This window comes from Silurus aristotelis, assembly GCF_946808225.1.
Source record: "Silurus aristotelis genome assembly, chromosome: 18".
NCBI classification, from domain to species: Eukaryota; Metazoa; Chordata; class Actinopteri; order Siluriformes; family Siluridae; genus Silurus; species Silurus aristotelis.
The window spans coordinates 14,095,000-14,122,838 of NC_139591.1; the positions used below are offsets into that span (position 1 = coordinate 14,095,000).

General features: G+C 35.8%; 2 protein-coding genes and 1 long non-coding RNA gene across 4 annotated transcripts in view; 2 read left to right on the plus strand and 1 right to left on the minus strand.

Annotated features, from left to right (window-relative positions):
* Positions 1–41: 41 nt before the first annotated feature.
* pdxp (pyridoxal (pyridoxine, vitamin B6) phosphatase) lies at positions 42–6,210 on the plus strand. Its single transcript, XM_083569418.1, has 2 exons — positions 42–1,587; positions 3,172–6,210. Exons 1-2 carry the CDS (start codon positions 987–989, stop codon positions 3,495–3,497), a joined length of 927 nt encoding a protein of 308 aa, XP_083425544.1. The 5' UTR covers positions 42–986; the 3' UTR covers positions 3,498–6,210.
* Positions 6,211–10,773: 4,563 nt separating this feature from the next.
* The window catches only part of LOC310741503 (myosin-IIIa), a 39,110-nt gene continuing 22,044 nt past the window's right edge, over positions 10,774–27,839 (minus strand). Inside the window, exons 16-31 of one of the 2 annotated variants that reach the window (XM_083569410.1) lie at positions 27,705–27,748; positions 27,542–27,607; positions 27,339–27,458; positions 26,501–26,586; positions 26,123–26,170; positions 25,973–26,020; positions 25,742–25,833; positions 23,236–23,409; positions 23,026–23,156; positions 21,830–22,026; positions 21,613–21,702; positions 20,840–21,005; positions 18,828–19,160; positions 16,025–16,085; positions 13,790–15,941; positions 10,774–11,371 (exon numbers count right to left, since the gene is read on the minus strand). In XM_083569410.1, coding sequence (XP_083425536.1) covers positions 15,934–15,941; positions 16,025–16,085; positions 18,828–19,160; positions 20,840–21,005; positions 21,613–21,702; positions 21,830–22,026; positions 23,026–23,156; positions 23,236–23,409; positions 25,742–25,833; positions 25,973–26,020; positions 26,123–26,170; positions 26,501–26,586; positions 27,339–27,458; positions 27,542–27,607; positions 27,705–27,748 — 1,664 coding nt within the window. In that variant the 3' untranslated portion in view covers positions 10,774–11,371; positions 13,790–15,933. Of the gene's footprint in view, positions 11,372–13,789; positions 15,942–16,024; positions 16,086–18,827; positions 19,161–20,839; positions 21,006–21,612; positions 21,703–21,829; positions 22,027–23,025; positions 23,157–23,235; positions 23,410–25,741; positions 25,834–25,972; positions 26,021–26,122; positions 26,171–26,500; positions 26,587–27,338; positions 27,459–27,541; positions 27,608–27,704; positions 27,749–27,839 lie in introns of those variants that run through there. The other variant, XM_083569411.1, reaches the window with a different exon arrangement.
* LOC310741514 overlaps positions 16,091–27,839 on the plus strand; it is a 128,920-nt gene continuing 117,171 nt past the window's right edge. Inside the window, exon 1 of the long non-coding RNA XR_014537979.1 lies at positions 16,091–17,284. This is a non-coding gene — a long non-coding RNA (uncharacterized lncRNA). The remainder of the gene's footprint in view (positions 17,285–27,839) is intronic.

Below are 27,839 nucleotides of genomic sequence, written 5' to 3' on the forward strand. Positions count from 1 at the left end.
TATGTTTTCGAAACAGTCTTACATTCATTTTCACGAGACAATATTTCCACGGACCAGGGGGCGGGTGTGACACGCATAATTAAACGCAATAACTTGCATATTATCACTATTATACTATGGTTTAATTATTGATTTAATAATTAATATAAAATTGTTTTGACTCAACCCACCATAATGCAGGATCTGAATCAGAATGCGAATGTATGCATGCATACCAAAGTATTGATCACAAAACAAAACAAAAAAACATTCGATTTTAAACTTGTGTTAAAATGCATCGCATTGTTTCCGACTCTCTCTACAAAAGTATTTTAAAAAACAATTGTTTAAAGCATTTTAAAAGATTTCTGTCTTTATCAAATTCGTAAAATTGAATAAATGTGTGCATATTTAAATCAGACAAAGCCTCGTTTACATGATATAACACTAACTGCACGTGGATCCAGTTGATATGAGTATACTGTAGATGGTGCATATATTATGCATTTAATACTAACAAATTAATACTATTATATTTATTAGAAAAACCAAAAACCCATAGAATACTAAAAATAAAATATCCGAGTGTGAGATTGTGAGTCATGATCATCTAAAGCTGTTTATTTGAGTTCGTTTTTGCGCCATTTAAAAAGGCCGTGTGGCGAAACCGCGGTAATTGATCACACTGTCAGTGGATCTTCCTGCGTGTTATTGGTCAACACCAGACATATGGGCGTGGTCAACGTCAGCAAGAATCTGATTGGAGGCGCCGTGGAGCCACGCCACTCCCCCCAGCGCGAGACTCTGTACCGCAGGAGTAATGAAGATAACGTTTGATGAATGTGTGGATATTTAGGATACAGGGTGGGTTTTTCCCGGGTTTGTTTTAACCTGCAGTCTCGCGGTGGTTGTTTAACGGGCGACGGATTAGGACGAACGACGCAATCGATTCCGGGGCCGCAATCATAAGATCGCGCGCAAGCTCGTTACTGAAAGCATCGTTCAGGATGGCGAGCGCGACGGCGAGCGGAGGCTGTCAGAAGATTCGCGGCACTCAGCTGCACGAGCTGCTCGAGTCCAAGCACAACGTGCTGTTCGACTGCGACGGCGTGATCTGGAACGGGGAGACGGCGGTGGCGGGAGCGCCCGAGGTGGTGCGCGCGCTGAAGCAGCACGGGAAGCGGGTGTTCTTCGTCACCAATAACTGCACCAGGCCGAGGCAGAGCTACGTGCAGAAGTTCGCGCGGCTCGGATTCGCCGACATCGGCGAGCAGGAGATCTTCAGCTCGGCGTACTGCTCGGCCGCGTACCTGCGCGATGTGGTCACCTTCAGCGGCAAGGTGTTTGCAATCGGCTGCCCGGGCGTGCATGAGGAACTGCGCGACGCCGGTATCGCCGTGGTCGAGGAGGAAGATGATGGACCGGATGTCAACATTTCCAACTGCGCACTGGACCCAGACGTGCGTGCTGTGCTCGTGGGATACGACGAGCAATTTAGCTTCATGAAGTTGGCTAAAGCCTGCTGCTACTTGCGGGACTCCGAATGTCTGTTCTTGGCCACTGATCCCGACCCCTGGCACCCTCTCCGTGGAGGAAGGATCACTCCAGGTAACAAGTGTTCATGCTGCCAGCTGTTAGCAACGCTGCAGCTGTTACCAATCCTATACCAGCACCAACATTTCATTCAATACAGACTGACAACACCTAGACTGCTTCTGCAGTAAAATCCTGTGCACTTCTAATGGACACTTTAAGTCTTATGTTAAACAATGGTATTATATAGAAAAGGTCCTGCTGCTATTGGGCGCCATAATGTGATTGACCCAACACACAGTTAATACACAGCTCTATTACAGGCTACAACAACATTATTGCATTTCCCCCAATTATACTTACATTTCATGTTTAAAAATATCACTGATATCAGGATCCACTTGTAGGCACAAATGACCACCTACATTTCCCTTGTGGTGATGGACCATATTTCTGCTCATTTGTCTCATGATCTTTCCATCAACTGACATGCATTTCTTTATAAAAAATCATTTCCCACCTGTCTTTTTCTATTTCATTTAACTCACCAGCCTCCAGTCTGTTACAAAAACCTTTACGTATGTAGGTTTGACTATCTACAGACTATTTCATGTAATAAACAGTCAAATATATCTTACACGTTGCTTTAAATCAAGCTTTTATGGGTTTGAAATAACCCTGTATTATAAAATATTGTACAGAATAGTTTGAGCCATTGTTTTAGCATTATTGTAATATGTTAGAAATCCTGCATGGGCATTTGTATATTGACATCATTGCATCTTTCTGTCAGTCTGTTCAGAAAGAGAAGTAGTAGTGGTAAGTGTCCTACCCAGCCATATCATTTTTTTCAGCCAGACAAAATCTGTTGGTCTTTGAAGAGAGTTAATAACAAGCAATGCAGCAGGAGGATGAGTGTTTAGTAGATGGAGATGGAGATATTCATTGTATTAATGCAGCTATTCACCGATTGATTCTGATTCGATCTGATGTCATGCATCCACTGACAGCACAGTTCCACTAGTCTTTTGCAGTGTCATGCCTCCTATTGTGGTAAATATGTGGACTGAAACAATGTCATGGTCAACAAACACAGATTTTTTTTATGCCTGGGTTCATGCTAAAATCCAGAAAGAATTGTGCCTGTGAACAATTGAACATTTTAAATTAAACAATAGTACACAGAGTAACAGTGTTAAAAGGAAACCAAAATAGAGAGTGTGGATACCTTTTTGCAATAACAGCTGAAACAAGTGCTGGCCATAAAGCACAACCTTTATACAATTGAGTGTGTTCTATCACATGGAGGTGTGTAATGAAGGAGTCTCCAGTGTCAGACTTTGTAACAGAGCATTTTGGTTTCTGTATAACATGACAAGCTGCATTTTTTTTTTTTATTGTTAAGTTCAAGAGACTTGGTGCTGTAACAATAGTGACATTTTTAGACATGATGCATGTGTATTGTGTATTAAATAACTCCCGGTTGTGCATTATGCACAATCTACACCTGGTGTGTATTGTGGACTTGGTGAGAGCTCTGTAGTGATGAATGCTGTCTCTTTTGTGGAAGGCATTTAGGACACCCAGCAAGGACAAAAGGGTGGTTTCAATAAATGTCATCCTATTGTTTTAACACTGACTCTGTTTTTGCATCTACAGGTTCTGGGAGTCTCACTGCAGCTCTGGAAACAGCCAGTAGCCGAAAGGCCACAGTGATCGGCAAGCCGAGTCGTTTCATGTTTGAGTGCATTGCCAGCCAGTTCGATTTAGAACCGGAGTGTTCTTTGATGGTGGGCGACCGCTTAGAAACTGATATCGTTTTCGGCATTAACTGTGGCCTTTCTACAATGCTCACGCTAACAGGTGTCTCGACCTTTGAGCAAGCACAGGTATACAAGGACAGTGGTGAGCCAGAGAAGAAGGACTTTGTCCCTGATTATGTGGTGGAGAGCATTGCAGATTTCTTGGAGGCTTTGGAGGCATAGGAAAGAGAATGACTGGCAGATATGAACGCTGTAATTAAACCGCAGAACGCACAGCTTTTGCCTGGAATCCCACGGTCATTACTGTATGTCTATTGCTGGTTTTTCATGGTGTACAATTATATATACATGTCATCATAGTTGGAATTCTTAGTGTATCATTACTGTATTTGATGACATGGACATACCATGTTTGGTAAAGTACTTGAATGAATTATGAGCACATTCTAAAAGGATTAGCTTAGCCAAACAAATAGGTGAAGTTATTTCTTTAGCCCAGATGTTGCCGATCACAAGTTTGCTTTTCATTTAGAGAGGAAAAGCTTAAGAGAAGCTTAGCCCCTGTCTACTTTTTCCATCTGAATATATCACTATTCATATTCAAGTGAAGAAAGTGGTTAGAAACAGTTGATAGAAAGCTAGTGCAGAAAACAAAGAGCCTTGAGAAGGAAAACGTGTTGAGTTGAGACAGATCTATAGGAAAAAAGATGTCTAATATGATATAGTTGATCATATTTGACATTAGTGAGCGTGGCTTCCAGTGAGTGACAATTACACACTTGTCGCAATTTTCCGTTGTTTCAGATTCACATGCTGATTAAATCATTCCATGTTTTAGTGCAGAAAAAAGAGATGTTAAATGTTGGCAGGTCTGTTATTTGTTTTTGGATCAACCAGAATACGAATCAGTATTGATTACACAGGATCTGGAAACCTTTGTATAATACGCACACATTCAATTATAATTCAGTTGAGTGTTAAAGCAATGTGTGACTTTCTTGAAGAGATTTTTGTCTGAGAAAAACTTTGTAATAAGAAAGAAAGGGATTCTTCTACTGTTTTAGCTACACAATATCCTTTAGTAGACGATCGGCTCCATCTGGGTCTTTATACGTTTTTGTGTCATCTAAGCTATTCCTTTCAGTGTTTCAGGCACATTCTGAAGATGGTCATGCAAAACCACATCATTCCTGCTGTAATTATTACAAAGCATGGCACACATAATCCTGTTGGTGAAGAAACTCTTTGGGGCGATGAAGATACGGCATGCCATACACGCCCGAACAAAAAAAATAAATATCATTGCTAATAAAATTACGAATTGTGTACATTATACAATTTTTTTTTTTTTTTCAGGTGAAACCTCCTGCCCTAAAACAGAAGCTCTTTTGGAAGTTTGATTTCAATTGCATAATAAAAATTTTAAATGTAACCAGTAGTGAGATCCTGGCATCATAAGAAGTTGTTTAATTCTCCATTCTGATCAAAAGGACTTTCTATAAAAAGCAGATCTAAAATAAGTTTTGGCTGTGAGGTTTATATACAGTGACTGCATTATTGGTTTTATTTAAAAAAACATAGCCATTGGTTTGTATGGTGGATGCACCATATAAGCAATTTAAAAAAAGTGTTAATATGGTGGGCAGTTTTCTGTAAGGTGGAGCTTGATTAAGCATTGTTCATTGTGCATGGACAGAAAAAAACAAGCTTTGTGACATGGGAAAGGATTTTGCAGTTTGTAAATTTTTACTTAAAGAGAGAAGAAAAGCAATCCTGTGAAATGTTTATTGCTGCTATATAGTGTAAGTAATAACAGGAAGTCATTTGTATTTATAAGCACATTAAAAAGTATAAAGTGTTATTATTTAATACACGAGAATTGTCTGATGGCCAAATTACTGTAGTAAAAAAGGAATAAAACCCTCCAGAATGCACCGTTATTGGAAAATAATCTGCTTCGGGATAAAAGTTGCTTCAGCCTGTGATGTTTTTATTCTTTACATAATATATAAATATTGTGCAGCTTCTCTTTAGCTTTAGTTATCCACACAAAATGGATTTCTTATCATTTATATCTTACAAAATTACATAAGTGACAATCAGTTTAATTTCTAACTGTTGTGGTGCATTCTATCTGGCACTCAGTACATAGTCTGTTGTCCGTGTGCGGTCTGAGATGTTAGCAGGTGTGTACTCATGACATACTATATTACATTTTAATGATTATAAAGTTGATGCAGTCTGTAACACGTAGCTGGAGTTGACATTCAGTTAGTGATATTGTACTGTCTTTTCTAGCAACTCTTAATGTGTGGTGCAGTGTGTGTCGTCCCAAACAAAGTGTTCTCTAAGACTTTATAAAGCCATTTGGGATTTTCCAAGCATTAGTTAAAGTAAAGGGCCTGTCTCACCTTGTTCCTTTAAAAAAAAAAAAAAAATCAACCTAGATATTATATATTTTTTTTTAAGTTTGGTGAACATTTTCTGTAATCTTACCAGAAGTTTAATCTTTCGCCATTAAACGATAAGTGGCAAAATAGTGCCATAAAACAGTGTTATATTTCAATAAAGAAATGCACATCACATTATTGGCTGATTTATTTTATCTGTTTAATTTTCTTAAATTCAATGCGAGTGTAACTGGAACTCAAGCGTATTACTGTTAATAAAATAATTATTGGTCAGTATTCGGTTCTATACTGCACTTGTGTGACTAATCTAGAGCTTGTGTGACCGTGTCCATTTGTCTTTAGCTAGACTGGACATTCTGTACTTAATGGAATATAAATTTTTTTTAAAGAAATAAAGTAGTGATTTTATTTAATGCCAACTCTTTGCTGTGAAAATAACGTATACATGCTGTGACCCGGTTTGGCCTTTCTGGTAGTACATTTCTGTGATGTTAAATTGCCTTTTTAATAAAACATTACCCTCATATTGAAATGTTTTTTGTTTCTCTACATGCAAATTAATATAAAATGTTAGAATAAAGCTTTATTATGAGTTTAACATAAATATTAACATAAATGTTATATACAGAGCATCTGGAAAGCATTCATAGCACTTCAATTTTTCCACATTTTATGTTACAGCCTTATTCCAAAATGGATTAAATTCATTATTTTCCTCATAATTCTACAAACAATACCCATTAATGACAACATGGAAATATTTTTTTTTTTTAAATAAACAACGGAAAAAATTACTTGTACATAAATATTCAAATCCTTTGCTCAATATTTTGTTGAAGCACCTTTGGCACCAATTACAGCCTCGAGTCTTTTTGATTATGATGCTACAATCCTGGCAACTATTTTTGAGCCGTTTCTTCCATTCTTCTTTGCAGAACCTCTCAAGCTCCAACAGGTTAAATGGGAAGCATCAGGGCACAGCCATTTTCAGATCTCTCCAGAGATCTGAAGGAGACTGGGGCCACGGTTCATCTTCCAACAGGACAATATCCCTAAACATAATATCCCCTTGGGCTCTGGCAAGAATCACAGTGTCGTCCTGCAGCCACTCCTTTAGTATCTTGGGCTGTGTGTTTAGGGATATTGTCCTGTTGGAAGATGAACCGTGGCCCCAGTCTGAGGTCCAGAGTGCCTTTTTGGCAAACACTATACGGGCTGTCATGTGCCTTTTACTGAGGAATGGCTTCAGTCTGGCCACTCTACCATACAGGTCTGATTGGTGGAGTGCTGCAGAGATGGTTGTTATTTTGGAAGGTTCTCCTCTCTTCACAAAGAAACTGCGGGACCTTATTGTAGACTGGTGTGTGGCTTTCCAAATCATGTCCATTTAACTGAATTTACCACAGCTGGACTCCAATCAAGTTGTAGAAACAGCTGAAGGATGATCAGTAGAAACCGGATGCACCTGAGCTCAATTTTGAGTGTCATGGAAAAGGCTGTGAATACTTATGTACATGTGATACTTTGAATTTGTATTCATTCATTTAGTGCCCTCATATTCAACATTCAGATGATATACTGATTATTTTATGTGATTATATATTTAAAGGGTAGTTATAGTGTGCTGCAAGGTCACTCTTTCAGAAGTTGTATTCATATTCTTTTTTTTCATATGGTATAATTTGTATGAAGAATAATGAACGAAGAATAGCTGAAAATAAATGTGTATAGTGTAACTATCAATAACATAGCAATTACCTGTGCATGACCTTCAATACAATTTGTCATTTATTTGTATAATGCTTTTAGAATTGGCTTTACAGAAATAAACATATTACAAATATGAATTTTAATTTTTTTTTCTGTTTAATTCACCCATGTAAGTTTATGCTTAATGAGCAATCCAGCAGCAACAGCGGCAAGGAAAAGCTTCCTGAGATGGTATGTTGAAGAAACAGTGAGAGGAACCAGACTCTATTTCTTTCTACTCAGAACCTATCCTCATTCAGCAGCCTGTTTCCACTTTGCGTGCTTAATGGCTAGAGATACCAGCAGAGGGCAGCACAACAAACCAATTTGACTGGAATAAATTCACTTTTTTTTGCTAATTTGCTAATGAACTATATTCAACTGTTAGATCATGTCGTTTTTCTTTGCTTTTTTGTCAAATAATTTTATATATATATATATATATATATATATATATATATATATATATATATATATATATATATATATATATATATATATATATATATATATATATATATATATATAAAATATATATCCACTGTGGTAATAGATCAAAGATTTATAACCCTATTCCCCAGACCAAAATCCGCCACGGTGCACATCCGCCAATTAAAACTGTCCTTGTGGAAACATATCAAATGTTTCGTTTGGTGTCCTGATAATTGACCGAATTTTAAAGAAAATAATTACTTTAAAACATTTACAAGAATATTTTGTCTTCATGCTTTGCATGATTACACTAATAACAAACATACTAAATATTTGCATGAAGCATCCATATTTGTTTATGCCCATGTTGATTAGACTATTAAAAACTTAAAAAGTATTAATTTAAGGTACATTTAGAACTGATAAAAATGTGCAGTAAAATTGCGATTGTGAGTTAACTTATGACAATAGTCCAATATATCACGATTAAATATTTCAATCGATTGACAGTCCTAATATATATATATATATATATATATATATATATATATATATATATATATATATATATATATATATATATATATATATATATATATATATATATAAACAGTGGCGGGTGGTCAGGGCTGGCAAAGCCTTCTCTGCTGGCCTAAACACTATCAGAAGCACTGACCTACATTTACAACCTAAATTCTAATATTTGTTCTATGAAATTGTATTAATTTATTCACAAGTTTATTCTCTTAATTTTATAGACTTTCTCTTGGCTGCACTGTTTCCAGTACGTGTATGTGGATGTTATATTTTTTGTCCAATCAGATTTCTGCCTCTATGTGCTGCCATGTCAATCTAATCTGCCTAGGGCCTTCAAATTTAATACTGCAGGCTCTTTTACCATAGTTTTTTTAAGAATTAGCTCTGTTTCTTTAACCAATCAGATTTCAAATTCGCCTCACAGGAACAGCTAGCTGGCCCAAAATACGTCCTCTGATTGGTTGGTCAGAGTGAAACCGTTATAGCCAAGTTCACTGTGGAAAATCCCAGAATTGTTCAATGTTTGCTTTCGCTGTCTTGAGTCTTAAGTCTGCATTTCTATTATTAGCATAAATGGCATTATATTAAGATTTTGTGCATAACTTACATTAGACACAAGTCAGGGACTGTAATGCTTTTCTTTGCTTTTCTTTGCCACTGAAATAATTTTTTCATGTGCTACTAAAACGCCATTGTAGTACATAATGTGTTGCAGAAAATAATCTAATAATAGGCTAATAATCTAGTAGCGTTCTGTTAATTATTGGATTAGAAAAAGCAAGACACCGTAAATCTTCTGAGACGCTGTATTTCTTTTTTTGTAATTATGAGACGTTGTGTTATCGTTGTAATTCTTTACAGGATCAGTAGGGGGAAGTAAAGTACACACACAGGTAATTTTAGTACCCATTCATTCATATTGAGAAATAAATAGATTGTCCATGTCTAGAAATACTACCCGTAAATAAAGATAACAATTCTATTTTTAACAAACAAAATATAGCAACCTTTTTGTGCATATAAACACACACACACACACACACACACACACACACACACACACACACACACACACACACACACACACACACACACACACACAGAGTACAATTAAAAAGTGTACAATTTAAATACAATTAGGAGAAGACTACATGAGTTAGGCCTTCATTGTCGAATTGTGGCAAAGAGATCATTACTTTGGAAGAACAACAAGTAGAAGTGACTTTGCTTGGGCCAAGAAGCACAAGAAATGGACAAGCTGTCTCTTTGGTCCAAATTTGAGATTTTTTGTTCTAATTGGCATGTCCTGGTTAAATGTAGAAAAGATAAACTGGCGGTTTCCCCTTTCCTCTGCACAAGACAACTGATGGTCTAAAGCGCATCAAAAAGGCAAGAAATGTCACAAAGTAACCCTTGACAAGGCACACGTGAATTGAAAACCATTCCAGGTAATTACCTCGTAAATCTAATGAGAAAATGCTATTTGTTTGTCAAGATCCAATCAACACTGAATATAGCTACTTTGGATAATCTAAAATACAAAACATATTCTGAGTTATTTAACAAGTTTTTGTTTATGACATAATTCCATATGTGTTCTTTCATACACCTTGAGTCTCATTTAGCAACATCCTCTGCACATTGAAGGAACACAAGTCTTCTTGAGCCAGAAACCCAAGAATGCAATATATAATAAATTATAAAATATCAAGCATAAATTCTACCTCCTCCTTTCAAATTTTATTTCACTGCCTAGTCTTTTTAGGGGTAAGAGCTAATTATCAAACTACCAATATTTCCTTACTGTTTAGTGCAAAAATATTCCACTTCAGTATTCAGTAAGACTGTAGATGCGTCTTACGTGGTAACATTTTTTTTAAAACTACCAAAACCTGCCATTTTAAAAGTCTAGACTATTTATATCCATTTTATAGCAACACTGATATGGATAGTGATCGATTTTTAAATAACAGTAATGGTCTCAAATCATATGGAGTTGATTTGCATCATATATTTTTTCATATTATGTTGACTATTGCAAGAAAAATGATGACTACAATGATGATCGTAATGAAAAAGTCCCAGTCTCAAAGAACCCAGGACAAATTCCGCTCAGACATTTTATACTGTTCTTCCCTTTGTAGTGTAAATTGCTTTTAATTGTAAATTAAGTGTAAGAAATGAGTAAAGGTATTTTTGTTCTGTTCCCAGACTGCTACATTTTATAACATGTACAGTCCACTGGAAGCATACAGCAAGATTAATGATGAGATTAAACCCCAGAGAAGTCAAAAACTATACACTATACATACTACTATACATTTCTTAAAAAAGTTATGAATCGAGGAAATAAAGAGAAACAAAGTGTCTTTAAGAAAAAGCTGTTTATTGAACATGATTAGTGAATCATAGTTCACTTTACTTTTCTTTGGAGAAATTATGTAAAAATGCCCTGTGTATTTCACTGTTAAGCTGCTTAAAAGAAAACATTTTTTAGTGCTTTATTTCACAAACTTGTCCTTAAAACATATTTCATAAAATGAAATAAAGGCTTTGTGGCAAACTCTCAATAATTACTGTTCACTTGCAGGTGTTTAGCCTAACAGGTTACAATCATACATTACCCTGAGTCATTTTCTTCCTATTCACAATGTAATTATAAACATATTTAAAACACATTTATGATAAACCTTTTTAATAACACCAGTGGTCTTTCACTTGAATAATTTTACTGATAATAAAATCTTATATATATATATTTTTTAATAATTGAAATAAATGAATTTTTAGAACCATTTTTCTTGACAATAGCAAATCAGAATGAATTTTTATGGCTTACTGAGTCATCGGCAGTGAAAACACAGGAGCTCAGTTACATCTCAGACAATTGACTGTTTGGGGTTGATCTTTTGCAGATGTTTCTTTTGCCGTAATGGTGCGCACAAAGTCTTCCCATTCACGTGCAGTCTGTAATCAGAGAGGTTTTGATTTTATCATATGCACACACAGAGCTTCATAGTCTTGTAATTCAGAATCACATTAAAACTTACACAAGGGCTTCAATATCACAGAGACTGCGATTTTGTATTGAGAATTTCTCCACTCGCTTCAGCAGCCGTGGATTCACTGGAGCTGTTTTAACACAGCATCGTGGAATGAAACCTGAAATTCACAGGTGGTTAAATAACAATAAACTTCTATTTGTCCAAGTTCAGAGTGCTCACAACAACCAGCAAACTTAATTCATAGAATAATATTTTACACAATGTATTTGTCTAGTAGTTTTAATGATTTACCTTGGACAGAAACAAAGGTCATGCACAGAAAGAGCAGAAGAATTTTGAAATCCATTTCCATAGGTATAAACTCTGATGCAATCTTCACTCTTTACTATGGGTATAGCTCTGTGATCCTGTCATGTTTCCCCAGCTGTTATATGCCAGACACGCCTCTTAAAGTGGGCGTCAAGTGTTTGTAGCCAAGTTTGACGTTTAATGCTGAATATTCAGAGCAGTGCACCATCATGTGTAGTACATTATTCTTTCTATTTATCCAATCAGTGTATTGCTGTGCACTTTATTTAATCAATTCTTCACAATGATCATGGTAAAGTGTGTATAAGTTTGACATACTGAACATAAATACCAAAATGTTTCTAATATAATGTTTCTAATAATTAAATATATATAAAAAAAAGACAAAGTCAGCTAATATTAGAAGTGCTGAAAAAAGCCTGGTGTAATATATAAGATGATTACTTCGGAGTCTTCAGGACCGTCTTCCTAAAAGAGTTCAATATGTGCTTAATGCAAAGGGAGGTCTCACTAAATAATGACTTTCACCTGAATTTTACATTTTCTGCACATAATTTCTGTGTTATCTGTTTGTATCTTAATAAAAAAATGTCTCAAGCTTGGACATGGATGTATAGATAGAGAGCGAGAGAGAGAGAGAGAGAGAGAGAGAGAGAGAGAACTGTGCAAAAGCCACTAAAAGCTTTGTTTTATTTTTAAATCTTTTTAATAAGATAATATATATTTCCCCATTTGGAAAGAAGAATTGCACAAAATGCCCAATCCAGGTGTGCAAAGCTTGTTGCGTCATACCCCAAAACACTCAAGGCTGTAATTGCTGTCAAAAATGCTTTAACTAATACTGAGAAAGGGTCAGAATACATCTGAACTTTTAGACATTTATAGAAGTCTGTTTTCACTTGGTCATTACAGGGTACTGAGTGCAGATTAATAAGAAATAAAACAAATACATTTGAATAAATGTAGTATCAGACTGCAACATAAACCGGGAAAAGGTGAAGGGGGTCTGAATATTTTCAGAATGCACTGTATATCCCCCCCTGTGGGCTTTTTCTTAATCAACCATAACCTGCCATTTTAGCAGTGATGTGTAGACGTTTTAATTTTTATTTTATAGCAACAAGACAATTTTTATGTTATGTTAAGTCATATGGAGTTGATTTACATCACATATATATATATATATATATATATATATATATATATATATATATATATATATATATATATATATATATATATATATATATATATATTACATTATGTTAACTATCCAGAAGTGTTTAAGAAAAGTTTAGGCATCTTTGGTATTTAAAAAGGTTTTGTTTCATTCACTGACTGCTACATTTTAGTGCCTGTATAGTAGACAATAGGCATACAGCAAGATGAAGGATTAGGACTGAACCCCAGATAATGATTGTGCACATTTAATAAAAAAGTTATGATTAGGAAAAAAATAAAGAGAAACAACACCTTTAGGCAAAGTTGTGTTTATTGAATATGATTAGTGTATCACATCTGTAACTTCGTTTCGTGAAATATGATAAACAGGGACAGAGAAAGGTAAACATTTCCTGCGTATTTCATTGTTTACCTGCTTAAAGATAAAATATTTATAGTGCTGTAATTCACAAATTTAGCCTTAAAACTTTTCACCAGCATGTATTCTCACCTCATAAATTAGCAACAAAACTCATAACAGACTGTAAAATCTTATTGCAATTATTAACACATTTAAAACAAATAAACTTTCTAATAACCATAGAGATGCTGAAATACTTTTATCATAATTAAAAAATATGGAATTTATATAACGGTTTTCCTTCACAAGTCGCAAAATAATTATTTATTTATATTTTATTGGCTTACTGATGCACCAGCAGTTAAAACACTGCAGCTCAGTTACATCTCAGAAAATGGATGGATTAAATTATTTCAGTTGTTTCTTTTGCCATAATGGTGCACACAAGTTCCTATTCATATGCAGTCTACAATCAGAGAGGATTTAGTTTTATAACTTGTACCCAGAGTGCTTTATAGTCTTGTAATTCAGAGTCACATTAAAACTTACACAAGAGCATCAATTTCACAGAGACTGCAACTTTGGATAATGAATGTCTTCACTTGACTCAGCACCTTTTTTTACCTACTCGAGCTTTTGCAATACAGCATGACGGAATGGCACCTGGAATTCGAAGGTGGTTGAATGGTTGAACAAGGAGAACGACAGTGACGAGAGAACAGATTTATTACTCGATCATGGTAATTCTTATAATTCTTTTAGGTAATCCTAAGTCTCTATAAAATATTATTCATCAAGGTAATGTTCCTTGGCATGCATCAAACAAATTGCAAAAAAGGAGTCCAAAGTGCTCACAACAACCAGTAAAGGTGACTAATGTGATGCACAGAACCAACAAAAACAATTATGTAGGATGAGAAATGCTGAATATTGAGAGAAGTGCATCATCCTGAGTACATTATTTTTCCTAATTACCCAATCAGTGTATTGCTGTGCACTTTATTTAATCTGTTCTTCACACTAATCATGATAAAGTGTTTACTAGCTTGACTTACTGATCATAAATACCAAAATGTATATAATAATTATAATATTTATTAAAAATGTTATTCTTGTGTAGAAGTTAAATGTATTGGCTTAAATAAATAAACTGATTATAATTGTGCACATTTAAATAGTTATATAGTTAAAAAGAAATTTGTACTAAAGGGATTAAAAATTCTTGTTATTACAGTAACCTTACAGTAACCTGGTTAACCAATCACAACTATACATTTAAAGATCAGTTGTTTCTGTAGGCTTTTCTCGACATCATGCTTGTTTCATCTGACTGCAGAGGCCATGGTGCTTCCAAAGCATCTACTGTAGAGTGGTTAATTATTTATTCAGCAGAAAAGATTTTAAAAAGACCATCAACAGCAAATGGAGAAAATGGGACACCAAAGTGAGATGAGCAGGACAGGAATAGCTGCCTGAAATTCCTGGCAAGTAACAAGATCTCATATTCTTTACTTGCCTGGGCTATGAGGAGAGATGGCTAGACAGAACAAGACAAAACAAATAAAACAATAAAAAAAAAAAAGGTCACCAAACCTGCCTAAATCTTCAAAAACCCTGTGGCAAAATGTGTTCTAGTCTGATGAGACTACGGTAAAATGTTGACACATTTGGCACCGTACTGAAGCACGGTGGTGGCAGAATCCTCCTATTTGGTTGCTTCGTTTCAGATGGACTTGGTTCTCTAATCAGGTGAGAGGGAATCTTGGAATCACAAAATGTGTATGCCTCTTTCATTTTTCAACAATGAGAGTGACCGAATTAAACAAAGTAATCAGGAAGATGATAAAGATCAACATTTTTGAATGGAATATGGAAATAAATCCTACTGAAAACCTGTGGAATGACTTAAGTCACAATCTAGATCTGGAGAATTGTTTTCTGGAAGAGTGGAAGAAATTTCCCAAATCATTATGAACCAAAATGTGCTTTTAAAAAAAGTATTAGTTGAGCTGTGTGCACACACAAACACACACACACACACACACACACACAACCAGGTCACTGCAAAATAATTCATTATTATTTTTAATACACCTTTTGTAATTCTCACTTGAATTTTGTAGGTTGATAAATTAGATTAAAGGGAAAATATATATTTTTGGTCTTCTTTGGCACATATATTCAAAATAGATCATGCATCATACTCTGCTATCTGTTCTCAGTTTATCAGCTAATGTTGTATTCATTGTAACATGTAAGAGCTATACCTCTGTGGTGGTTATTTTAAATTTGATAAATAACCTCCAGTAGGTCAGTGCACCAAATTCAAACAGCTGCCTTTTTTTAAAAATTAACTTTTTTTTTTTTTTTTTTTTTTTTTTTTTAAACACTGGGCTTGTAAAAGCACACTTAGACTCTTTTTAGATTTATTACTACTGCCACAAGTGATGAAAGTCTGCAAAATCAGACAGTGTTTATTAAGTGCCCTATGCGATCAATACATAATTTAAAAGTAATAAAGAAACTAAACCCAAACAGCCCCATGTAACAAAAGTCTAAATGTTTGCCTCCATTTGTTTAAGTTCAAGTCCCATTCACATAAAAACCTCCCCTCCTTTCTTTCAGCCGTTCACATTCTGATGTAAGTAGCAGCAAAAAAAAAAAAAGCCCCTATGTTTTTATCCATCCTTCCTTTAGGGATCTGGAATACAGGAAAACATGTTATTATAAAAGATAGACCTGTACACACAAGCCCATTTTAGGAATAATCTGTTGAGCATTTACCTTTCTTTCCCCAGGGTGTCCAGTGGTTTTGGGAGTTTTGTGGTTGGTTGGCTGAGATCTGCTGTGCATGCAAGAAAGAAATTGAACAAGTTTATACAGAGACCACCCAATGGCTTTACGCCCTACTAAAAGGTGCTCTGTAACTACTAATAAAGGCAGAACCTTTACTGACACAGAGTAGCATGTCTGAACAAGAGAAAAAACCCTCCTTTTCTTAGTCACAACAGATGTGCAGTGTTCTGAATGGCTGTTTGGCATTTCATGAATCATGAATGGATTTTTTTATACGTTAAGTGTGTGATTATATTGGTTGTGAATACGGGAAAAAATAAATGTCTCCACTACACTAAATCCCCTTGGTAAACCAATTTTCTAGAAATACCCTAATAAGAACCATCACAGCAGCTCATGTCAGTTATTGGTAAAAACTTGTGTAAGGTACACCAAAGTTTAGCACCACCCACTTTACATTTGAGGAAATTGGAAGTTCTCATAGGTACTAAAAAGTCACCAGTAATAATACTTTTTACTTGTCTGTACAAGATGAATATTAACCTCGGAAGAACACAGCAATTTATTTCTGTTCCTCGAGGCTTTACTGGCACATAGATATTTCTAGGTGCATCCGCTTTAACACGCAAACGGTTAACGCAGGTCCTGCTTTTTGTTAGAGGTACACAAGAGCCTAAAGTTGCAAGTGTAACTTGTTTTCTCTCATTTTGTTTGTTCCCTTTTTAATAATTGTATTAAAAACCTATTCAATGGCAGAATATACTACTGTACACAGTTAGAGGGATGACCATATACTCTATTTTTATATTGTAGAAACACCCCAGAGAATAAGAAATTTTTGTCACATCATTCACCTTAACTATTCTGGCAAATATAAGTTAATGTCAGCTAATCTGTTTTACACCCAAAGTATTTTACAAGTATTCTTTTGTCAAAAATTATCATCTGGTTTTGGCGTTTAAAAAGAAAACTTGTCTCAGTAATCTTACCATGATAGCGCTGATAGAAAGAGTTAAGGTATTGTAAACAACTTGCAGTCATTTGATTTTAAACAAAACTGAAGTTGTGCTCTTGCTTTTCTTAATCATTTCTTTCTCATGCACGTACAGTGATGTGAAAGTGTTTGCCCCCTTCCTGATTTCTTATTTTTTTGCATGTTTGTCACACTTACATGTTTCAGATCATCAAACTAATTGAATTTTTAGTAAAAGATGACAAGTGAACACAACATGCAGTTTTTAAATTAATGTTTTTATTATTAAGGGAAAACAAAATCCAAAACTACATGGCCCTGTGTGAAAAGGTGTTTGCCCCCTGTTAAAATTGTGGTTTATCACACCTGAGTTCAATTTCTCTCGCCACACCCAGGCCTGATTACTGCCACACCTGTTCACATTTAAAAATCTCTTAAATAGGACCTGCCTGACAAAGTGAAATAGACCAAAAGATCCTCAAAAGCTAGACGTCATACCAAGACCCAAAGAAATTCAGAAACAAATGAGAAAGTAAGTAATAGAGATCAATCAGTGTGGGAAAAGGTTATAAAGTAATTTCTAAAGCTTTGGGACTCCAGAGAACCACAGTGAGAGCCATTATTCACAAATGGCAAAAACAGGGAACAGTGGAGAACCTTCCCAGGAGTGGCCGGCCGACCAAAATTACCCCAAGAGCACAGTGAAGACTCATCCAAGAGGTCACAAAAGAGCTCACAACAACATCCAAACAACTGCAGGCCTCACTTGACTCAGTTAAGGTCAGTGTTCATGACTCCACAATAAGAAAGAGACTGTGCAAAAAGAGTTCCAAGATGAAAACCGCTTCTGAGCAAAAAGAACATAAAGGCTCATCTCAATTTTGCCAGAAAACATCTTGATGATCCCCAAGACTTTTGGAAAAATACTCTGTGGACTGACAAGACAAAAGTTGAACTTTTTGGAAGGTTTGTGTCCCGTTACGTCTGGTGTAAAAGTAATACCGCATTTCAAAAAAAGAACATCATACCAACAGTAAAATATGGTGGTGGTGGTGGTATGATGGTCTGAGGCTGTTTTGCTGCTTCAGGACCTGGAAGACTTGCTGTGATAAATGGAACCATAAATTCAGCCATTAACCAAAAAATCCTGAAAGAGAATGTCCGGCCATCTGTTCGTGACCTCAAGCTGAAGCAAACTTGGGTTCTGCAGCAGGACAATAATCCAAAACACACCAGCAAGTCCACCTCTAAATGGCTGAAGAAAAACAAAATTAAGACTTTGGAGTGGCCTAGTCAAAGTCCTGACCTGAATCCTATTGAGATGCTGTGGCATGACCTTAAAAAGGCGGGTTATGTTCGAAAACCCTCCAATGTGGCTGAATTACAACAATTCTGCATAGACAAGTGGAGCAAAATTCCTCCACAGCACTGTAACAGACTCCTTGTAAGACTTATCGCGAACGCTTGATTGCAGTTGTTGCTGCTAAGAGTAGCCCAACCAGTTATTAGTTTTAGGGGGCAAACACTTTTTCACACAGGGCCATGTAGTTTTGGATTTTGTTTTCCCTCAATAATATAAACCTTCATTTAAAAACTGCATGTTTTCACTTGTTATCTTTTTTACTAATATTTAAATTAGTTTGATGATCTGAAACAAAGTGTGACAAAAAAAAGAAACCAATAAGAGGGGCAAACACTTTCACACCACTGTATTTGCAACGCTGCTGTTTTTAATCTTTTGTATTTTTTTTACACTTCACAGTACTTATGTTTTGGTTATGTTATGAGTATGAGTGGAGGGTGGAAGTGCATTAAGACCTGTTGGATCTGCTGGATCTCCCTCATGGCTAAGCGAATAGAAGGGTAGAGGCGGGGAAAAGCTTTTCCTTCCCCTGAATCCTCGTCTCCTTTCTGCTCTAACCCAGTTGCCTCCACATGTCTGTATCTGTCTGACACACGCCTCAGGACAGGGGCTTTAGAAGCTTCTAGTTCCGGGTTTTTGCCTGGAGGCTGAAAGATCCTCTGCATTTCGACATGCACATGGTCCATATCTTTGTGGTCGTTTTCTCTGCAATGTGTTTTGCTGCTGTCAGGCAAACCAGGCCCCAGCAACGTCTTCAGCTCTTCGTAGTCTGGGTCATGGTCGCATGTCTGTTTTAGACCGAGATGGACAGACAGAGAGTGTTATAACATTGTCTGCACCGTTAAATCAACATAATTAATAATCTCCTGTTTTTTGTTTTTATTTTGTTTTTAGTTTACTTACTAATATTAATATGCATTCTACATATGTCTTTTTTATCACACAATTATACATTTCAATACAAAAAGTGAAACTTGTATGTTATATAGATTTATCACACACAGACTGGTGTAATTAAAGTGTTTATTACTTTGAAATGTGATGATTTTGGCGCACAATTAACAAAAACCAGTTCACTATTTAAAAAAATTGGAATAGTTTATAAGAATGGATAAAAAAAAAGTTTCAGTAAATTGTTGGCCTTCTGGAAAGTATGTTTTTTAACTTTATATGTACTCAATATATGGGGTTCAGGTCTGGTGAGTCAAGCACACCAACACCATGGACATTTAAACAACTTTTGGTGCTGTTGCCAGTGTGGGCAGGTCCCAAATCCTGCTGGAAAATGAAATCAGCATCTCCATAAAGCTGGTCAGCAGAGGGAAGCATGAAGTGCTCTAAAATTTCCTGGTAGATGGCTGTGCTGAATTTGGACCTGAAAACACAGTACATGTGCCTCCCCATAATGTGCCTGGATACAGCACTCTGTGAACAGCAGCTTCTTTTTAAGATGACCCTTTATGTCTTACCCTCCATGTGCAGGGTGTCAATGATCGTCTAAGACACCATTTAAAGGCTTAGGAAACCTTTGATTTTATTAGCTGATAAGAGTGTGACACCACGAATCTCTAATATTGAACTTTTCCCAATATTCTAATTTTCTGAGATACTGAATTTTGGGTTTTCATTAGCTGTAAGCCGAAATCATCAAAATTAAAAGAAATAAACACTTAAAATATATCAGTCTGTGTGATGAATCTATATAATATACGAGTTTCACTTTTTGTATTGAATTACTAAAATAAATAAACTTTTTGAAGATATTCAAATTTATTGAGATGTACCTGTAAACATATGTATGTATGTGTGTGTGTATATATATACACACACACACACACACACACACACACACACACACACACACACACACACACACAATGACACTCACCAATTGTCAGCAGCAGATCAGTAGGTTAAAGGTTGAGATTTGGCCTTTTTAATTAAGAGATGGGCTCGATAAGTGTAAATGGGCAACATTGTTTATATGTTTAAGAAAACTTAGAATTCAGTACTCAGAATTCTTTACTGAATGCAGCTAAATAGCATGATAGGTAGTTAGCCAAAATTATGGTAACTGTTGGTTTATAACTGACATGCTTATAGTCAGTAAATGTCAATTGTATATAATATATAAATATATACATGTTTTACTTATGATCCGTACTTCCAGTAACTTTCATATTTTTAGCTAAATAAAACTGGTAGCAGGTGTAACGCCAGGCACTTAAAACAAAAACACCCCATCCCCCCCAATAACCTCAATCTTGAGTTCAAATTTTCATTGTTGTATTTTATAGTAATTATGTACTCTGAAGAAGGTGAATGGTGAGGCCAATCAATTGCCAGCTTAGGAATGAAGGCTATAAAATCCCATACAATTTCAACCAATAATTGCCAAACTTGGAACCGAGAACAAGGTCATAATGTCACCTTATAAAAATTTTTGATGTGTTAAAGTGTAACTCACCTGTCCGCATGGCTCAGTAAGGAGCTCCATAAAGGGCTTGATACCCACTTGTGTATGATATTGAACCAAATCGAGCAGAGAAGCATGCACTCTGTCCTCACCCAGGATCACATACTTCCCATTACTCTGCATCTCAATCATATAGTGCCGAAGCCGGTCAGCTCCCCTGCATTTCAGAATCATCCGCGTTAGGAAACAGTCATTTTATATTACATAAAAAAAAAAAAAAATAATTAAAATCAGAGTGGCTTTATTGCCCACACTTCATGACTTTTAGCAGTTTTGTGGATGTAGTCGTGTGCATCCTACAAGCCTACTCGTGTATTTACAGATTGCTCACTACTGTATGTGCACCCAATCCCCCCCAAAATCTTTGCTTTCTCATCAAAATAATTGAGCAAGCAGTCTAAAACCTCTCTGCACTCTTCTGAAACAAGGTGTCGAAGGAAGGATTGAGGAGATGCAGGCAGTAATATGGCCTGTTTTGCAAAAAGAAATGAAAACTAAAGAGAACAGCAGTTAAATAAACTGGCTGCTTCACTATTATTAATCACACAAAAATATTGTCATGCTTATTTGTGTTTTCCCTAAGAATCACTGGGTATGACATGACAATGTTTTATTGGTGCATAATTGGTGCTTGACATGACAATGTTTTATTGGCTCAAGGATCTGATGCCAGAGAAATTTGATTTTGTGGCAGTACAGAAGCAGTGAGCAGCTTGGGTGGACTGTGATAAATTTAAGAATGATTTTAGTCTAAAAAGTTTCACCTGTATGTAAGGGTATATCCTTCTCGACTTTGTCCCACTCGAATTAAAAAGCAGCCAAGAGGCTTGTCAATCAACAGATCCTCAGCTTGTCTAAAAAAAATAAAAAATAAAATTAAAAAAGGATGTGAAGTCACAACCATCATGCATGGTCTGAAAAACAGCAGAAAGGTAATAACTCTAAAATGCCCAAACTTTACTGTGTTCTAAATAAACAAACCTTCGAGGGATCAAGCCATGGAACCAGCAAGGAAAACTGCCATTTTTGGCTACTTTGCGGGCTTGCGTTTCTTTGAACCACCGAATGGTGTTGCTCCTCTTCTTCCTTTTCTCATTTGCCCACTCCTCATCCACCTCCTGAGCCAGAAGTGTCATCACATCGCTGTTCTCCTGCTGGTGGTTATCAAACGGCGTTGCCTATACAACACAGATGTTAAAGATGATTTGTGTTTTGCCATTAGCCACTAAAGGTGTTTTAATATGGACCAGCTTATAACAAACCGATGTCTGGGTTCTTTTTTAAAATGTGTGTATAATTAGTTTTACATGGTTTAAAAATCATCTGAGCTCATGCAAGAAGCAACATGTAGTGTTGAAAATGGCATGCAACAACATTAACCATGTGTTTAAATCACCTTGCTCTTGTTTTTAATTGCACAGACATCGAGAAATAGTGTTTGTATGCTTTTGCCTTGGAATCTTTATTGAAAAAAAGCAGAACAAAATACCAAATACAATGAATTATATTTTGAGTATAATATATATATATATATTTTTTTTTGCAGCAATAATTTTGAAAAAAATAAAGGCCAAATACAACTGAAAGCAATGACAATAAGGTTCCATTCTATTTAGGGTTATGAGAATGCTATACATGCTATTGATAAATACCACTTTAGCCTATGGAAGCTTTTTATGTTTCGTTTTTTAAAAACTGCATAATGGGAAATAATGGTAATTTTACTATTGCTGCACCAACAAATCTAATGGTGGCCTAAGAATTTGGTACAGTACTTTGTTTGTGACACATTCACTCACTCACACACACTCACACTCACACTCACACTCACACTCACACTCACACTCACACTCACACTCACACTCAATGTTGGTTACTTTGTATGGGTCAACAGGAGCCTTGTTTATTAACAGATATAGAAATATTCAAATATAAATATGTTGAATAATATATTGTAGAACATATGCCTTTAATAAAGAGCTTTAATAAAAAAAAATAAAATAAAAAAAAAGTTTGTTCGGTTTTGTTTGTGTGGATAATTATGTAATTAAATCATTGGTGAATGCAAAAGTAATGTAAATGCGCATTTACATTTATCTGCTCATTGCAGGCTCCACCCGAGTATTTAGTAGTGTGTAGTGACCGAGGAATGTGTTGAAGCAGATATTGACTCTTACCTCGAAGTGCCTACTGCGGGGGCGAGGTACGGGCGCTAGATGAGGCGCGAGGGCAATTGCGGCAAGTATGGCTCGAGGTCTGGGCTGAGGTTTTTTCTTCCTGGGTAGAGGAACTGGGGGAGAAACTGGCCCTAAAGTGACATAGATGAAAAGCAAACGTTAAATTCCTCAGAGCATGAAAACAAGGAAAACGGTATCTTGGTAACTCACTCTTGTTTTCTTGCTCCACCAGCAAACGTTTGTTTCTCTCTTGCTCTTCCAGAAGCTCCCGTCTCCGTCTTTCCTCTTCTTCCCTTTCTTCCCTCTCTTGCTGGGCCTGCTGTTGGCGTTTAACTTCAGCCAGCAGGACCAAGTACCTTTTCCTACAGCTCACTGCACGGTAATCTTTAAAACAGAACATCGCAAGAGAAACATTCAGGTACAACAGTATCTTATAGTGGTGTATAATAAATTATATATAATTAAACAAACAAAAGTGCCGTTATGTTATGCTTGAGTCCTCATCCTGCTTGACATTCGTAAACTATACAGTTTTGTGCTAATGTGACATCAGTACAAATTTATTAACAACTTATTTATTCCTAGATCATAAATTGTGTTATACCATAGTGCTGCACAGTTATATTCATCTTTAGGGATCTGTATTTAACTTTCTTTTTTATTGCTATTGCCACTAATAAGAACATATTCATAGCAAAAAAAGACCAATCTTGGAACTGCTGTAGCTTCCAGACAATTGGAACACCTTTTAGCAGTCAAGTGCACTACATTATATATTAGAAGTCATTTCGGATTATTTCCTTCATGTCTAGGCATCTTCCTGATTTTTGTTCATAGAATCATAACTGACATAACTGATACATTCACATTAGATCAGGCTTTCTGCATGGATGCATGTTCTGCATGGGATAATTAACTGGGATTAGAAATAGATTTAGGTAGAACTTATGCAAGAACTTTAAGAAAGGATGTGGATCATGAGGACTGGGCTGCAGTCTCCCAGACTTTTCTTTTCTTATCTAGATAGAGAAGGCAGAGTGAGACCTAAAGAAAGCTTTGAGTGTGCTATTTCCCATATTTTTCAAGTTATCAAACATACAAAGCAAGTTTTACACACAAGAAACCTGCTGGTTATAGTTCTTAATTTTTCATTAGCATTAGTTCACATACATGATTTAATTTCTAAAGTCTGTACGACTCTTATTTTATCTGTTACACCTCCATATATTTAGACTTATCTTGTACTAGATCCACCTACCATATGTTGGCATACACTTACTGTCTGAAGTCCATCTGTTGCAGTGCACAATGCATCAGCTCCTTACCTGTCCATCAGTCATTACCACAGTGTGTCCATCATGTTATGACCAGATGTTCGATATATAGTGGTTCATTCTTCATTCAGCAGTGCTGGTGACATGGTAGTGTGTGTGTGCATCATTAGCATAAAATGAGTCTTTAAACAACAGGGTCAGGGGAAAAACATGAGTCACCGGTGAAGGATTAGAGAATGACTGACAAGGTACACCACATTGAAAGGTTTGTGGACACCTGATTATAAGATTGCTATGTGCTTTCTGGACATCCTATTCCACATTTAGATCTTCTTATTTTCTGATATAAAAACCTCCAATCTTATGGGAAGATGTTCCACTAGATTTTGGAGTGTGTTCGTGGAGATGTGTGCTCATTCAGTCATGGGGGTGTTAGTAAATTACAATCACTGATGTAAAGTGAAGGGGACTGGCGTGGTCAGAGTTCATCCTAAAGGTGTTTAATAGGGTTTAGGTCGGAGCTTAATCGCAGACCACTCAATATCTTCTGCTCCAAACCATGTAAACTATATTTTCATGAAGCTTGCTTTGTATATAGGGGCATAGAAACCAAGTCTGGGTCTCTCAGTTTAAGGGAAGGGTAATGTAATGTTGCCACCTCCAAGAACATCCTATACAATTATGCGTCTCCAACTTTGGCGGTAACAATTTTGAAAAGACCCACAAATGGCTGGAGTTAATGTTTCCCAGTACTTTTGCCCATATAGTGTATAATAGAGATAATGCTAGAACAATACATCTAAAAAGATACACCAGTAAAGTTCCAGATACATTTGTGCAGCACATGCATTCAAATTTTCACAACTTCATTCAGTCCAACAAATGATCATACTTATTATATATCACTATACTGTAAATAGCTAATCCATGCATGCATTTTTTTTGTCGTTTCCAACAACCAGACCATGCTTGCTACTGCCAGGCATATTTGAAATGCTGAGCAACATTACTCTGTTCCCAAGCTATTTTTGTTTCTTTCTTCTAAAAACAAAACATGGATGGGGTATTACTGAGACAAATGATTTGAAACTCAATAAAGCTGCACCATGATAAAAAAAAAAAAAAAACGCCCTTTGAAACAGAAACATTTCTACCGGTTCTTTCATTCTGTAGTGTATTTAACTGAAAGTGTAAAGCAAAGAGATAAAAAAATTTAAATACAAAAAAAATGCACAGTTCAAGTTTGATCATGTTCTTTCGTGACTGCATCAGTGTCCCAGTCCAGCTATGTGTCAATGTAACTACTTGGGTGATTTGAAAAATCTTGTTGCTTGTTGTCAAAGAACTTTGACAAGCAATTACCAGAAATGATTGCAGTTACCGATTTACTTGCTCCTTTATTCAATGGATAAGACAAAGAATATGTTTTTAGTGCTACTCACTCTTCTGAATGACAACAGCTGCTTTCCCAAGCCTCTCTAGGAGTCGGGCCAACTCGTCCTGTTGCCAGTATTTGAAAAACAATCGTGATGAACTGAAAAGAATAGGTGAAAGGTTAATCTTTTATGCTGCTTGTTATGTTATGAAACATTTACTGGAAATATGTGCTCGCTCTCTCTCTCTCTCTCTCTCTCTCTCTCTCTCTCTCTCTCTCTCTCTCTCTCAGAACCTACCCGCACTTCCAGCCATGCAGCTCTGTGCCATTTAGAATCGACATACAGCTGGCGAAATAGAACAAATTAAGCTATTAAAATACACTTTCATAAAATGAATAAAGAAACATGACTCATACACATTATATAAAGAGTCCAGGATTTGTTCACCTTTCTTTGTCCAGAGGCAGACCCGGTTTAAGCAGCAGGATGTTGTACCTGATGAATAAAAAGATTACACTGAACACTGATAACACTAAAATTAGACACTGACATTTTTTGTATTTATTTATTTAATTTTTTATGAGATGCACATAGATGATTATTAGTTGAAGAATGCTGAGGATGGAGCCACCAGGAAGTAAGAAAAGAGGAAGGCCAAGGAGGAGGTTTATGGATGTGGTGAGGGAAGACATGCAGGTAGTTGGTTTGAAAGAGGAAGAGGAGAGGACAGAAGGGGTATGTAGACGGCTGGCCCGCTGTGACGACCCCTAATGGGATCAGCCAAAAAAAAGAAGAAGAAGATTATGAACATAGATAATTATTTACCGCTGTGCAAATTCTTTGAAAGATGGTCGCCAGGAGAAACCTTCTTTTCGAATGCGGATTGTTTCCAACAGGCCATTGTACCTTAGCTACACAGGATAGGAAAAACTCAAGTTGTATATGATGATTTATTTTTCACATCACTGCAGTATATTTATATATTTTCTTTAAACAAAAGCGCAGTGTAAAATAACGATAATCAAGCTGATAATCTATCAGTTACATGTGCAGAACGGTAGTGACAATCTTTGGATTTAATTTAACCATAATTAATATTTTTTCAAGAAATGTCAATTTTTATTTGGATTATTATTATCGTCATTAGATCACAAGATAATTATCTTTAAAAGAAGATCATTCAAATGTATTAATTATTGTTAAGGAAACAGCAAGTAGTTTCTTAACCTAAACTGCTGTTTAATGTTTTTTTTTCCACTTAACTTATTTTAATTGACTTCAATAAGTATGGCTTTGACTATACTGATATGTTAATGAAAGAAAATATTTTAACTAAACAGCACTTTAACTGTTTGCACAGTAGGTGGTGCTAGAGTAAAAGACATGCTGATTTTAATTTTTAGTCTCTTGTCATATGACCTTCAAAAAACTTAGGACTCCACCTAAACATAGCATTATCAGGAATATACATTACAGAAACGTTAAGAATTAAATATTTCACACTGAGATGCTGGACTGTTTGTTGGGCCCAGAAATTATAAAAGCACTGATCTTATGGAAGACAGCAGAAAATGTGTGTGTAGATCACCAGGCAAAATGTTGCAGTGTAAAAAACATTAAAGACAAAGTAAAAATGGTATTACAATGAAGAAATGTAACCCACTTGATCCATGATGAGTTTACTGTCCATCTGATTGGGCAACTTGCTGCCGTTGGGTTTAATGCATCTTACAAAGTGCGGATTGGCTGCAAACATCTTCTCCATCAATACAGTCAGGGAATGCTGTACAAAAACTATTGCATTTAATTCAATCATAGGTGTTAGGTTAATCGGAAAAGCTTTCATTGGCAGGAAAAGCCCTTTACCTTGAACTGTGTGCCCACAGACTGCTTCCTGGTTGAGTTGAAATTGTCATCTACAAAGTTTACCATCTTTCAAAAACAACAAAAATGGTCACAAAATGATGTTTTCTTTTTAAAGACTTATTTATTCTAGAACAGATAATTAAGGAAAACCAACTATTTTTACCTTTGCTTTACGTGGCATCAAAGTCCCTGTTCTGGAAATTGTGGCTAAAATAAAAAAAAAATAAAAAAATAAAAATATATATCTAATATATATATATATATATATATATATATATATATATATATATATATATAT

Bases quoted from the DNA above. Each gene is read 5' to 3' on its own strand.
- pdxp (XM_083569418.1), top strand. From the start codon at position 987: ATGGCGAGCGCGACGGCGAGCGGAGGCTGTCAGAAGATTCGCGGCACT. The intron at 1,588-3,171 runs GTAACAAGTGTT...TTGCATCTACAG, and splicing joins TGGAGGAAGGATCACTCCAG to GTTCTGGGAGTCTCACTGCA.